Source organism: Cydia pomonella, chromosome 26 (assembly GCF_033807575.1).
Source record: "Cydia pomonella isolate Wapato2018A chromosome 26, ilCydPomo1, whole genome shotgun sequence".
Lineage (NCBI taxonomy): Eukaryota > Metazoa > Arthropoda > Insecta > Lepidoptera > Tortricidae > Cydia > Cydia pomonella.
In genome coordinates this window covers 6,342,824-6,359,163 of record NC_084728.1, presented here as the reverse complement: position 1 = coordinate 6,359,163, position 16,340 = coordinate 6,342,824, and the positions used below count along the sequence as shown (strand labels likewise).

The 16,340-nt window shown below is 34.4% G+C and overlaps 1 protein-coding gene across 1 annotated transcript in view; it reads right to left on the bottom strand.

Annotated features, from left to right (window-relative positions):
- Positions 1-524: 524 nt before the first annotated feature.
- Positions 525-16,340, bottom strand: part of LOC133531946 (segmentation polarity homeobox protein engrailed-like) — a 28,805-nt gene continuing 12,989 nt past the window's right edge. Inside the window, exons 2-3 of the mRNA XM_061870385.1 lie at positions 2,641-2,732; positions 525-2,066 (exon numbers count right to left, since the gene is read on the bottom strand). Coding sequence (XP_061726369.1) covers positions 1,836-2,066; positions 2,641-2,732 — 323 coding nt within the window. The 3' untranslated portion in view covers positions 525-1,835. The remainder of the gene's footprint in view (positions 2,067-2,640; positions 2,733-16,340) is intronic.

Here is a 16,340-nt window from a genome sequence, read left to right as displayed (position 1 = left end):
CTAACAAAACCAAAACGAATACAGTTTTAAACTAAGTGCATTGCTGCCAACTTACAAAATATTCATTTGGTTGCATAGACTACGAAGACCGCTTAGCGTTGCTTGTTAGTCTCCGTAGGCTACGGTGGCCAAAATTGAGAAAAAACTGTCTAAAAATTTAATTTAGCAAGTAGCAAGTACCAGGGCCTCGTGAGTTACGAGAAGGTGTCGCCGCCGGGCCGCGGCCCGGGGCAGGCCGGGCGCGTAACAAGGTATGCTCGCGCGTCTTGGTTATATACTTTTGCTTTGTTTACCTAAATTAAGATTTATTCTTGTTGACTCGTAGGAAAAATATTGTATGCAACGTTGTATAAATAGGTCAAAAAATGCTCGTGGCGTATTCTTTTACAATGTTCGCCTACGCCTTCGGCTCCGGCTCACATTGTAACTCACGCCACTCGCCTCTTTTGACCCTTCTTATACAACTGTTGCATAAAATACTATAATATGGAGCTACGTTTATATGAATCTCAATAAAACCAAAGTTTAATTTGAAAACCATAGATATAATTTATTACTTTTTACACTTAACACTAAAACAGTCAAGACAGAACATCCAATAGATAATTTAAAATTAATATTTACAAACGAAAATGGAAGAAATGTGACTAAGTTCATTAAAATAAAAGAGTACAGTCAACGGCACAAGCGATAAGGACTTTTAATGTTCTTTTTTACGAAAACAGGCAAGATTTTGTAATGGCAAAGACACTTTCACACAAATCTAAAAACAGGCTAGTTATTAATACTTTATAATATGATGTCTACGCTTAAACTTTTTATAATCGTAGATTTTTTTTTTTAACATTCTATCACTTGCGTTGCTTGAATAAATTTATATAATTTTAGCTAATATTTTATTCTTATAACTATTTGGTTAGATATCGCATCTTTAATCGAAATTTTGTGTTTTATAAAACAGTGCAACATTATAAAAACTCAGTCGAAAAAATGGTTTTGCCAAAAACGTCACAATGGCGCGATTTGAATTAAAATTGTTGTTTTATACTAACTTACGATATAAAGTCTGACAGCTAGAAGTATTATCTAAAAGGTTTTTCTTAAAAATATACACAAGAAGTCAGACTAAAGTACGTATAAGTCTAAAATATAATTAAATATCGGCGTAAAGCAATAACATCATAACTGAAAATTCCCAAAAATGGAAATGCCACGTTTTTGCTTTTATCCTTATTAATTATAAGTATAATGGCGTATTATAATCTATAATAATTTATTATTACAAGCCCTACTATTCACAATGCTATAATTATGAAACCAAATAAATAATTTTCTTATTTCAATTGTAAAATACAGGAACATTTTTAATAGCACTAATTATTTATAATACGTGATTTTATGTAACTAAAAAAATGGTGTTTTATTTACATTTTTTTTCATGTTTCTAGACTTACAAATGATGGAGTTACAATCAGCCTCCGCAATTTTGAACTATCTGTAAACATTATTTTAGGTATCTTTAATTAGAGGAGCTTTTCTATCCAGACGAAAAACGAGAGAGATTGAAATCAAGATATCCACAAAAAAATTGCTACATGCACTGTGAATTCTATTTACTTTATTTTTCATGGTCCTTAATGTCCTTTAACTATCAATTGTGTTAAAATACCCCTTGACGCCTCCGTATATTAGAAACTAAGTGTGATATTTTCATACCATCCAATCCTTGATCAATACTCTCATTTTTCAAATATAATGACGTTTCAAACCTCCTAAAAACCTAGCTCCAACTACATTTGCCTATACAGTATCCCCAACTACAGAAGCCCATCTCCCTACGTGACGCTAATCTCCTCCTCCTCGTCGCTCTCAGTCGCGGTACTGTGATTGTACAGCCCCTGTGCCATCAGCTGCATGGCTAGAGGGTTCCTCTGTCCCGAGGCCTTCTTGATCTTGGCTCGCTTGTTCTGGAACCAGATCTTGATCTGAGCTTCAGCGAGACCCAGTTCCGCGGCGAGAGCTTGGCGCCGCCGCTCGGTCAGGTAGCGGTTCTCAGCAAACTCGTGCTGTGGACAAAATAATTTATTAATTATGGAGAAAAAGAGTTCGAAAGGCAAGTAAGGGGGAAATCAGGGAAAACTGTGATATGCTATAGAAATTAAGAATTAAGTAGGCGTATAAATAGCGAACGATTACCATGGATTTATGGTGCAATTGACTATTGAATGATTAATTCTCCAGATTTTCTCTTGGCGCTTACATCTTTCAAATTCCCCGCCACTTTCTGCTGACAAAGCTGGCTTTCCAGAGTATATATGGGACGCTGCGGTTCTGCGAAGTCTATTCTTGCTATAAAATAAGTCAGGTAGCTGTGTTGGTTAGTTGATTGGCAAACCAAGTTGATGCTACTCCAGAATTGTGTTGCTCCTAGAAGTTGTCAAACTGATCCATTGATAGATACTCCAAATTTTATATTAAAGGAAAAAATGGAATAAGTTACGCTTCCGGTAGGACTTGACTACTCCTAGTCCCTTCAGAAAACCTTATAGCGGGGGAAACAAAAACCGATTTTGAAGTAAGGAAAAGGAGCTAGCTACTTTATAATATGGTGAAATAGAGGTCAATGTTAATATAATTTACCTTTAGTCTGGCGAGCTGCGCCGCGCTAAAAGCAGTTCTCGGTCTCTTCTCTTCTGGGGTTGCGCGTTTCTTCATTCTTCGGCTTCTGGGGCCTGTGGACAAAAGAAAAAAAAGGTTGTTACTATAATTCTTGTACTAATGTCTCTGATCTGCTTGCTATATTTTTTTTAAATAAGAAATAAATACCATCCCGAGAAAGATTCGATCTCGCTAGTTGGAATCTTGTTCGACGTAGTTAATTTTTTTTGTTTTTCATACGATACTTTTCTTGTTGTCATAGAATTATAGTCGAATGAGTGTAAAGTTTGATTTTCTTATAAACTGACCCTATTTTGGGAAGTGGAGTGTAGTACTCGTAGTTAAAACCAATTTTATTTGTGCCCAAGTTAAACGAAATAGTTTCTTTACTTCCTTAAAATAGATTAACACTGTAAATTCTCCTCAAAACAAAAACGATTTTCTAGGTTCTAAATAATTATATACCTATATGTAGTATTCATTGATAAAAAAAACTTAGAAAACAGTTTTCTATAAGTGAACAATTACAGTTTCAAATAAAATGGGGTAATTACAAAAGACAAATTAGAGGTAATTAATTTAACCTCACGAGATGCAGTATTAACCCTTTCACCAAAATAATAATTAACGATAATTACCGTAACCGGCTTAATTAACTATTAAGGAAAGAACCCTCTTCCTAACTAATTGTGAACTATATGTGGGTAGTTCATAATTAATTCTTAGCTGGTATTTGTAACGGAACTATATAAAGGGGTGGAGCAATTTTTATTGACCTCTTGTATGTGTATGATAAGAATCCAGACCGTATTTTTAGTCAAGTTATCGCATTTTTTTCGATACCTATAATATATATAAAAATAAATAAATAAATAAATATTATAGGACATTATTACACAAATTGACTAAGTCCCACAGTAAGCTCAATAAGGCTTGTGTTGAGGGTACTTTAGACAACGATATATATAATATATACAAATACTTAAATACATAGAAAACACCCATGACTCAGGAACAAATATCCATGCTCATCACACGGATAAATACCCTTACCAGGATTTGAACCCGGAACCATCGGCTTCGTAGACAGGGTCACTACCCACTAGGCCAGACCGGTCGTCGAATATCATATATAATAATTAAAAATTCGAAAAAATCAAGCGTAGTGGCATAGTTGTGGTCGATATACGACAAATTATGTCAAAATATTTTCAATAATGTTAACATCCAAAGAGGAAAATGAGGACTACGTTTGTATGAAAAGGCAATATCGCGCAGGTCCTCTTCTTTCGTCTTAATATAACAGAAAATATTGCTAGTTGGCTAAATCCTAGTGCTTTTCTCATATAATTGACACTATACCTATGTTCAATAATTAACCATTATTAAAATAACTACCGGCCCGATTCGAACAATGATTAAGACACGTTTAAGATCTTTAAAAGATCGATAATTAATCGACATGTCAACATTGACGTTTATTTCGATTCCGCTGTGATCCTAATAAGATCTATCTACGATATTTCTAACGTGACATTGGTTGCCGGAATCGAGTTGCTTCTGTCAATTATACGATATCTAAATGAGAACTTATCTAAACCAGAACTTATCGTTATCGTACTTCATTCTTCGAATCGGGCCGACAGTCAGAGATACTAATACTTAGCTTTACTCTATGCTTTATTCTTATAAGCACAGTAAGAACCATTATTAATAAATCAATACCATTCGTATTCATTTAATTATTTCCAATTATTTCCAACTAATCCACCACCATACGGCACCCCTCACCAAAACCTAATAAATATTACATGGCATAACATAATTGTACACAACACAACATTTTTCACACCATTATGGGATGGGACCCCACCCACACTAATTAAGGAATAGGGGTCCGTCGCCATGCGGCGAAATGGCGTAACTTATATTGACCTAGTAGCCATTTTGGTTACGTTATGGTTAAATTATTGTTGTTCGGGCTTGTACTGTCGCCATCAGATATATCGGAGCGCCCGAGGTGCTCAAAAATATTCGAACACGCACTTTAACGCCTTGACAATAATGCGAAGCGTGTTCAGATATTAGCGAGCGCTTATAAAGCGAGAAACGATTTGAACGTTTCGTGTTATGACATAATATAAGAATACAAATATTTTGAAAAGAGAATCACATTTGTTTCGCTACCAAGAATATAAAGCCTGACCAGTAATATATGATCACATGCCATATTGTGGAATTTCATAGGAACTAAATTTTTCATACTAAACTGAACTGTCACTCTATACATGAGAATAACAGCGCCCTCTTGACAATGATCATATATTTCTGGTCGGGGTTTAAAACAAAAAAAGACTGTCTGTATTTTAAGTATTCACGCTTAAACCGCTCAACCGATTTAGATGAAATTTGGTATAGAGACAATTTTAGGCCCGGGAAAGGACATAGGATAGTGTTTATCAATCATCTTCGTGATTCAATGCAGACAAAGTCACGGGCTAAGCTTGTAGGTAATACTGACTTTTCCCGTGAGCTTAACGATTATGAATGCCTCGTGTTTCGACCACATTTACTTTATGCAAATCGTTTGATTTATTTTACACGGAAATTGGATTTCCCCGTTTCTTTTCATTTCACACTTATGGAGCGGTTATATTACTTTTATTCATATGCCTATTTTTCACGTGCTAAGCAGTTGTTTTAAGCATAATTGTAGATTACTGTCATATTCTATAATTAGAAATAATTAGCATATATTTGAGTGCCGTTTTTTAATAAATGTAAAAAAGTTTTGAAGGTTAAATACATTTTTATACGATGAATTCTATGATACTATCATGTTTCTAAATCTGCGACACTACCAACACAAATAAGGCTTTTTAATGAAATGGGTTCCAAGACTACCAAGTTTTTTTTTTAACTTAATACGTACTTTACCACCGGTCTGGTCTAGTGGGTAGTGACCCTGCCTACGAAGCTGATGGTGCCAGGTTCAAATCCTGGTAAGGGCATTTATTTGTGTGATGAGCACGGATTTTTGTTCCTGAGTTATGGGTGTCTTCTATGTATTTAAGTATTTATAAATATTTATATATTATATATATCGTTGTCTAAGCACCCTCAACACAAGCCTTATTGAGCTTACTGTGGGACTTAGTCAATTTGTGTAATAATGTCCTTATTATATTTATTTATTTATTTACTTTAAGACAATAGAAAAACAAAATAATAAACCTATCACAGAAACTAGACTACTACATAATTACTACTAAAAACAATACACCAATTACGATACAATGTAGATTCTAGGCCATATGTAAAACCGGCTAATCTATTTAATTCTGCTAACACCATATTAAATCACTTAGTAATCTGTAAAAGGATCTAACATTTTCGCGTGCGACTGTACCGACAATAAATTCAACCTATCAGCGAAGGAAAAGCTATAAACACTTCTGTAGCTTCCTGTACTTTGAATTTAGATTTTTTCAGTATGGACTGCAATGAAAAATCGACTTTAATTTATTAACTTACGATTGCAATTGCATTGACTATGTAGATGTAGTATTCCATTGTTTTCCAACTGGACTTTTCAATAAGTATTTTAGTGTTTGTACAAGTGATCCTATTGAATATCTAGATTTTTAACAGTGTTAATTTAGGTATATAATTTTATTTTAGTATTTAGAATGATCTAAAGTATCTTTGTACTTTTCTGAAAATAAATATTGCAGAAGTAAAACACACAACAAGTAAAATAGTTCCCTGTAAAATATAAGTATAATTTATTTCACCAGAATCGAAACAAACCTGAATATCACTACAATTGTTTTAATGAAAATTGAATTTTATCGCTCTAAGAATAGAAACGGAAATGTTCTAAACACAAATCTTTCCAACTGTTGAAAAATTGTACACCAAATTGCTTTCTACGACAATAGAAAATAAACTTTATTCTAATAATATTAAGGTTGTTTTTCGCCTGTGTAGTGGAATTGTTGGTGCCCGTTTATCACTCTATAAAATGGCCGCTAACTTTTTTATTCTTATTTTTAATTAAACAAAACGCTGCCAACGTAACGAGGCTGAAAAACGGTCGAGTTCTGTCTTAAAAAATGGCGCTTGCAGTATGTGCGTTACGTTGGTATTGTAATTTATGCTGTATGGTAGAATATAATAAGTGCAATTTTAGTTTTTTTTTTATATTTTATTTTTAGTTATAAATTTTAGCAGTATTTTTTTTAATTGTCGCGTCAAATGATTTATTTTGATTGGTGTTTCTAAAACATAAAATTTGTTAGGATACCTACTTATTTAAGAAGGGGTATTATTTGAGTGTAACGGTTTTTTAAATATACTGAACAGTATATGTATTGTTGTTTTGCTCACATGCTATTTAAATAGATAAAAAAAACAGAAGACTAGGTATAAAACCAGCTAGTGTCAAAAACATTTTTAATGTGAACTGTCGCAAAATGGGCTATTCTGGTTTAAGCAAGTACATTTTCAATTGTACATCTCAACATTTTTGCTAACGGTCCACAATAAACCACTTGTAAAGATACATAACTCTCACTAATGGAATAACTAGTACCATTAACATATATTATATCTGCGCATGTGTGTGTTTATTTCGTTTTATGTATGTTTACTTCGCGCATATACAATCGGTGCCCTCACATATGTATACACTTTCCTATACAGGAATGGAGACCTGGGTACTTAGTTGGGCACTTACTGTACCCTCCAACATATTTATTAATTTTAAACTTTATTGCACAAAAGAAGTAAAGAGCACAAAAGGCGGACTTAATACCTAAAGGTATTCTTTACCAGTCAACCACTGGGCCAAACAGAAACTTGCTAAGATAAGATGAATGCAGTGAGATTATTTTTGCAAATATGTAGTCTAATGCTAACTCTAATATACAAATTAATAATATATACAATGTAAACGTAGTTAGCTCGCTTTTCTACCCCAGCTGTCCCTAGTACCTGCTAATATTAAAGTCTCTAACCTCGTTTAAACCGTGGATTTATAACGCATTTGGTATGGATACAGATTGAGGTACGGACATGTCCTAAGGGCTAGAGTTTACCACGATAATCATTATTCTACGCATGCGAAATCGTGGCCAGACTTTAGAAAGGCAATAGGTATGTGATCAATCATCTGTTTTATTTCACTCAATTACCCCAGTCAGTTATTTATTATATTTATAATTAACAGTATATCTCAAAGCGTTTTTCTCAACCATCCAAAAAAGGAGAGTAATGTTTACCAGTATTTACAGCACAATAAAGCACTCGCGGCCATAACTCTTGCGAATGGTGGAACTTGGGACGTTAACATTCCACCCTAACGAGTCTAACGACCACCCTTAACCATGTGACGATTACTGAATGTTTTAATTGTCTAAACTAATTTATTTGGAAGTTTTTGTAGTTGGTAGTTGAAATAAAGGTGGTGTGGCAACACTGGATATCTAAAGCAAAATTGAGTTCAATTATAGAATTGAAACGTTTACTTACCAATTAAAACTGTAAAATGTAAAATTATACTAAGTGACAGCTGTCACATGCATCACTGCATCAAACGAAAATCCAATTTTACTTCTAATGGTTTAACAGTTTCCAACCAGATTTGAACCAAATCTTGTCGTTAACATTATTCGAATACAAACTTGTTAGTAATAAAGTTTAATCACCCAATCGTTGTAATTCGAAGCCAAAAACCTGATTCAGGCGACCCCACATTAAGAATAATAATCTCAAAACAAGAAAGACTTAAGTCAATAACATTTTCTTATCAAATTCGTTATTTTAGGAAAAAAATACACAAGAAATAAAAACATATTTAACCTCAAAATGGCACCGTGATCGTTGTTTTCACACAAAATTATCATTTGTTCAGGCATTTTTTTTAAATAATGTTTTGAATTCCTTTTGCAGTTAATACCAGCAGTTATTTTATTTTTATGTATGTCATGAAATTGATATTACTTATTACAGAGGTAAAAGTAAGAAAGAATACCTACAATTTCGTAGGTAGTTAGTCAGTATCTTGTGCTTACAATTAAGTAGGTATTAAGTTTTGTACAAAAAATACATTATGTACATTATATTTCTGCATATTGATGCAATGCATTTCTTTCTCAATTCAAAGTAAAATAAATAAATAATATCTGCAATTTCTTCAAAATCTGTAATAATTGTAATGTACCTATGAATCTCCTGACATCAGTATTTTGTATACTTACCTACATTTCTCTAAATAAGTAGTAAAAAAAAATGTTTTACGCAAAAATGTTAATTAGCAAGTTACTACCCTTGGCCGCCGCGTTAATGGGCGTGATGGATTTATCCCGGGGATGAATAAATTATCTGCCTCGTTTGTGTACAGTCAACATAATCTGTACACTTGGCGATAATAATAGGCCTCTTTAATAAACATTTTTTAAACCGCTGTTCATGCTCTGCGTAGTGAATTTATAGGTCACACTGAACAAACTTTATTATGGGGCCAATGCTGAGATCGCGAAAAAAATATTGGCTGTCCCATAGAAATTAGCGGCATCACATTAGCCAGAATGTATGAAACAGCCAAAAATTTTTTTCGCAATTTCGGCAATGGTCCCATAGTAAAAGTTGTTCAGTATGACCTATAAAGTCATTACGTAAAGTATGAACGGTGGTTAAAATTTTACCCTGTATGTAACGAAACTGGATGTAAGATGTAACATACCCAGAGTATGTCTTTAAACTACGTCCAAAAGAGAGTTATGGGCATTGTGAATGTCATCTCGCTTTGTGTGGTAGGGCACAGCACAGCAGATGTCATTCCAGATCTAGAGCAGAGCCCGCCTGGGGAAGTACCTCCACCTTACAGAAAACCGCCGCCAAATAACACTAGACACTACTAATAGTGTTGTGTTTCTGCCGATTAGTAAGGTACGTAGGTATAGCCGTTGGTATGGGAAGGTGAAATTCGGCAGAGCTTGCTGCGGACTCTTAAGCTATCCCTGCGCAGTGCACATACGCGGCGTCGTAAACGAATGACACCTCATTCCCCGGAGTAAACAGTAGTTTCCTATCATGGGACACATGACACACACACACATACATAACATATCTACGTACACATACACTGCTAGATTGATAATCTTTCACGTAGTCGCGTAAAAATTACCACCTAGTAAAGTAGTTAAAGAACAGATTTATCATACTTATTACAATAAAAATAATCAGAAATGACTCATCACAATGCTCACCTGTCGACATCATCACTTCAAATGTCTATTTAGTAAAATATTTAATTAAATAAATTTAAATATAATGAGACTTATGCGGTTTTGCGGTTTGGCCGTGTTCTTTAATGTCATGTGATGAGTGTTTTGCTCATTTTGTTACGTATATATTATGGAAGGTAGAGGCAAGGAACAGAATCTCCATAGGCAGAACTGTTGCAAGTGTCCAGATGTCAGCTATAAATAATAGTTTCAAATCTCTCTAGAGTAGCGCTAGAGTAGCTAAGAACCTAGGCGTTATTGACGGAGTGAAGTGCGCTGTCTATGTTTAGAATTTTTTGTCAAGTATTCTAGGTATTGTAGCGCCACCTCTTTATAGTTTTTTGTCGGACACTTTTTCGTATATGGACATACTATTCCTTAACTCTAACTACCTTCCGTAGTACTTATATCTACGCTTCTGTAAATAAATTCTAAACAAATATTTCTTACGCATTGATTTCATAACAAAATACCATAATAAGTACCAGTCTGGTCTTGTCGATAGTGACCCTATGAAGCCTATGGTCCCGGTTGGAAGCCAAAACACATTTTGGGTCATTGCGCCAACCAAATATAGGCATTTATTCAAGTGATGAACACAGATAGATGAGATTCTTGAATCACGGGTGTTTTTTATGTATTTATTTGTATATTGTTGTCTGAGTACTCAATTAGGCTTGGTCAATCTGTGTAAGGAAGCTATAGGTATAATATTTATTTAGTTATTTTATACCAAAATAAGGCATGATGTTTTCAGTAACTTAGTTAATCTCTGGCTTTTGCATGCCATAATAGTTCTTTCAAGTAAGTGTAAGTATTCCTGTCTGTAAGAATTCTACCCTCTTTCACACCTAAACACCCCAAGAAAAGGTACAAATGCCACCCCAACACATTTACCTACCAAATTATACCCCCAAAACTACCCTCGGAAAATCAGAAAAAATCAATTCCTAACAAATGGTTACCCTACAACATAACACCATATCAACCCAAACAAATATGAACCATATAACTACTTGTTTAAGGTACAATTCAGTTTAGAACAATATTGAAGTGGGCTTGGTATGCACCAATGTTAGTTTTACTGTGATTTTAGAGGGATATGGACTTTATGTGTATAGAGATAGGGTGGTTGGGAATGTATGCTGTAAGTTGGTGGAGACGAGGCGTAAGGATGTGTATTGAATATCTAATAGAGTGACTCGGATGGATGAAAAATATTTTTTGGATGCGGTATAGTTAAATCACTGTTCTGCCACTTCGAGCTACTTATTCTAATTATAAATATTAGGACCAATTGTACAGTCACCTGAAATAATACGTTACCTAGGTACTCTTCTGAGACCGGAAAAATATGCGACACGCTCTTAAGACTCAACAAATATGATCGTGTAATATATTTTTGTGGCCTTCTTTATATACCTATATACGAAGTTATTATAAACTTGTTTTCAATGTAAAGCAGGCTTGTATTAAAGAAACGACCTACCATAGGTCTACTAATTTTCTCAGGCGGTTAGTAAAGAAATCACACGGTAATATTGTAGTATATTATAGAAGGTAGTTTAGTTTTGGGACTAAGACTAGTTTATATAAGTAATACGTTTTTATTTACTCGATCTTACCTAATAACTTCTTATGAAACTAACTACCGAGTGGACACCAAACATTGCGGCGTCACGGAAAACCTCGAAGGAGATGGCAGCATCTTGACGTCTTTCGGAAAGATTGGCCTATTATTGCCATACACAAAGATGCGTGGAAGATTTAATAAAGTTTAAAATAATAAATAATATAAACCTTAATATGGGTTGGAATTTCAAGACTGAACATACCGCATCCATTGCTTCCAAGATGCAGGTGCTAAACAATCACTTTGTAGCCGAAAGTGCCTGTAATCTTAACTTTGTGACCTTACTTCCAAAACGTCGTACCTATAGTTAAACCCACGAAATAATACTATGTGTAAACATGAGACGTGTTTGTCTATGTATCTAAATATAGGTCTATCTTTAGATACCTACTACACAGCTACATAGCTGTACAAAAGTACTGTAGAATATCTACTATACAGCTGCATAGCTGTACAAAAGTACTGTAGAATACCTACTATACAGCTACATAGCTGTACAAAAGTACTGTACAATACCTACTACACAGCTACATAGCTGTACAAAAGTACTGTAGAATACCTACTATACAGCTACATAGCTGTACAAAAGTGACATCTATAGATCGTGTCATTCTGACATGTGTCTTGATTCGTATTGTCATGTATTTAAAGGTTAGATTGGATAAATTTGCGCGTCATTGTGGATGACACAAAGTATATTGTACGAGTATAGGTAAGGGCTTGTGCACAAATTACGCGAGGTTTTGTCGGCTATTTTTTTACCCGACGGTGATATTTGGTGAGGTTCTTGGCGAACCCCCCTCCCCCACATAACCTCACGTGTATTTAAAAAAAAATCGTTCAACCTAATTTTAAGATAAATAGTATTGTATAGAGTAAATGTTGTTTAGACTCGCTATTTTGAAGTGCCAAGTGAAGATTTATGCTTAACAAAACCGAGAAAAAGTATGTGGTAGATATTTTTTCTTAGTTTTGTTCACCATAGAAAAATACACGTGAGGTTTTCTTATACCGATATTTCTATTCGAGTTTCGATAATTCCATTCCGTTACCATCTTACACAGTAAAAAAAAATCGTCACGAAATAGAAATAAAATCTTGTGGTGCTTTTTTTCCTCCTATTAGAATCAAAAGAGTTCAATGATTCTAATAAGAAATTAGCAGTAGTAGTAGTAAACACGTTATTGCACAAAACAAGTACATAATACTGAGATAATATACAGTAAATATCTACAAAGGCGAACTTATCCCCTTAAAAAACAAAACACACATAAAAATCCTGATAAAAAAATGTGTACCATAAAATAGCCTTTATTGAATTAAGTAAGTACCTAAGCAAATCCGATAAGAGAAAAATGTGTTTTTTATTCTGTAAAAAATAAATACTTTAAGTTTTTTAGTTTTACTGTTGAAGTACACCCAACATTGTATTGGTGGGAAAAGAAAGCAGTTGGTCCAAAATTCTCAACTTCACAAAATCGTTTAAATTAATCTCGCATAGTCCAATAATTACGTGTAAATATCCTGCATTACTGGTGCTGAGGCCACCTAAACTGAAATCAAGTCATTACTGGATGCCGGCCGGCAAAAAATTGCCGGCCTGGTGGCCTGCTGGCCTGTTCTTAGTACTCTAGTGCTGGGATGATGTCGAAATTTAGTGAAAACGCTCTTAAGTTCACTTACCTTTAGACCATGTTACACTATAAAAACCTGACGTTTATGTCAGGAATTGAACCCAAGACCTTATTAATTAGCGATTAGTTTAACTAATTGCCTGTTAGTGTTTAGTGAAGTGTGGAGTTTACACTTGGTTTAGCCGTGTCCTAACACATTAGCACTTTCGACGCTGTTGGATAAATTACGTGTGGAAATTACTTTGTAGGTTTCGGGTAACTGGCCAGTAAAGTTATTGCATACATACATTACCTGAAGGGCCAAAAACTTATAAAATTGCGTCATCTTTACAATAAGAAATATTTAAAAAATGGTGATAGCCGATAGCTTAAGTCCTCCCACGCGTGAGAGGAGGCCTGTGCCCAGCAGTGAGACATATATATTATATGTATAGGCTGGAATATTATTATATTAGATAGCCGAGTGGTTGTATGAATTTTAAACCGACGGTCATGGGTTCAATCGAATACTATTGTACCTGCGAGTTATTTGAAAATTATAGTACACGATATTAATTTCAGGAAAAACAGGAGTTATTTTTCATACATCACGACATCTAGCGTGAAAATAATACAACTTGTTCATTACTTTACTAAATACTTAAAATGATTAGAAAGTTTGAACATGGTGCCACTATGTCAAAAAGAATCTTAATAATAGCGCGGTTCAGGATTATAGCTACACGGAACAGCGCCATCTATCGCAAAATTCATACACTAAATTAATATTTGAGGCAGAAGACCAACTGCGAAAATCGAATATTCGTTATCTGCCTCTCTATCGGTTGAATATGCAAAAGCTAAAAAAGGACAGATAACGATTTTCGATTTTTCAATATTGGTGGTAGGCCCTTCGCGTTAATTACCTATCCCAAGAAAAATCTTAACAGCGTGATTCAGGAGTTCCGCTACATAGATCAGCGCCATCTACCACAAAATTCGTTCACTAAGTTAAACAAACTGCTTGACATAACATAATCAGGACATAATCTCGTGACTATTTGCAGTAAAGTGTATCATTATGATATTATAAAAGTTTTTTAATTCAATGCTGTTATCGTGATAATTGGTTTCCATTATTGGCCTTAATTTCCTTTTATTGTTTTTATTTATTGTAAATGTCTGTTTTATGTTAAATCGTGCAATGATATAAGTTGGGCACTGATTTATATTTCCAAGTAAGAAGTAGATTTGTATCTAGAAACTTCCTGCCTCGCATGCCGTTAATGTGAAATGAACTGCCATCCGCGGTATTTCCGGACCGATACGACCTTTAAATCTTCAAGAAAGAATCGTATTCCTTTCTTAAAGACCGGTGGCACTTTGCTACCCCTGGTGTAGCAAGTGTCCATGGGCAATGGTAATTGCTTACCATCAGGCGATTTGTCTGCTCACCTGCCTCTTATATAACAATGAAACCAATATTTATGAAATCTTAACGAACCAAAACCAGTTGGTGGCCATATATGTTAAAGTAGTGTATACATATTTTTGGCACTGTGTCCGCAACGATATTTTTAGATGTGACTGTTATTACGAAAACGACTGCTAGAGTCAGACCAAGTCAAGTGTGCAACAATTTTGATAGCACACGCAGCGCAATTGTTATTTTGAACGTCAAACTTCTATGAAATTATGACGTATAAATAACACTTGCACTGCGCTATCAAAATCATTGCAGACTTATATTGGTCTAAGGAATTTCCTCCCGTGAATGCTTCGGCTGTGGAATGAGCTTTCTGCCGAGGTTTTCCCGAGGGGCTACAGTATGGGGTTCTTCAAAAAAGGAGTGTACAGATTTTTAAAGGGTCGGCAACGCGCAAGTAATGCCTCTGGTGTTGCAGGCGTCCATAGGCTACGGTGACTGCTTACCATCAGACGGGCCGTATGCTTGTTTGCCACCGTCGTGGTATTAAAAAAAAATCTGATCTTCCGAGTGAGACTAGGCCTTATTGGGATTCGTTTGGATTCTTCATTCCTATACTATGCCATACAAAAATAAGTAAGCTGAGTGCTAAAATTGAATAAAATGAATGAATAAGATTTAAGATTTAACTATACTAACATAAGTATTAAGATTGTAAACGAGTGTACGAGTATTAACTTAACTAAATTAACGTTTGAGCTAGGGATATATGGTATAACACAAGAAAATTCTTGACAGCGCGATTCAGGATTTTAGCTACACCGGACAGCGGCATCTAGCGTCAAATTCGTTCACTAAATTAAACTTTCATTGGCAATCAAATGTTCCAATCTCGTGACTATTAGCAATAGTTCGACCTATCGTTAGAAAATTAAAAAGGTATTTAAACTTAATTACAGATGTTATCGTGTTATCTCGTTAATTAGGTTTCCTCGATATCATGATGGTTGATTGACTGATCGTCCTTAATTTCATAATTATTGACAAGGCTAAGTTTTTTGCATGTTAGGTTAATTGTCAATAAGTACTTAATAAGACTATTTACATGCGTTTCCTAGGCATTAACGACAGTTTTTAATGTATGAATTATTTTTTGAAATCTTTATTGTCTTATTGTGAGTTCCAATGATTAAAATTATGTCAGGGTAGAATAACCATAAAATAAATAAATTATAATAATTCCCAGAATTTACCACAGTCATCTCACCATCCAATTAACAACGTCGTATTAATGATTAATTAATTTATGTATTTGTTTAAACTTTATGATATAAAAAAAATACTGAAATAAAAACTTGGGTCAAACAGCAACTTGTGTGCAAGATTAATCCTCACGGTTTCTTTTACCGAAGAGCAAATACTAAAATCAAGTGAATTTCTTACATAAAATCGAATAAACTCATTGATACGAGCCATGATTCGAACTGACGACCTCCGATTTTAAAGCAACAAGCTTTGAGGTGACATTCGAGAAAAAATCCTTTCTTATGCTCTTCTACGATTAGAAATTGAGCTACAGCCTGGTGCTTGATTTATATAAATAATCCTTATTTAATTTAGTCGTTATGTCGTATCTTCTTTCTGTATAACTTTTTCCTACTTAAGTTAACTTCACTCTATGTTATTTTATGTCTTTCTTCTTCTTGTCTGTTATCTTCCGT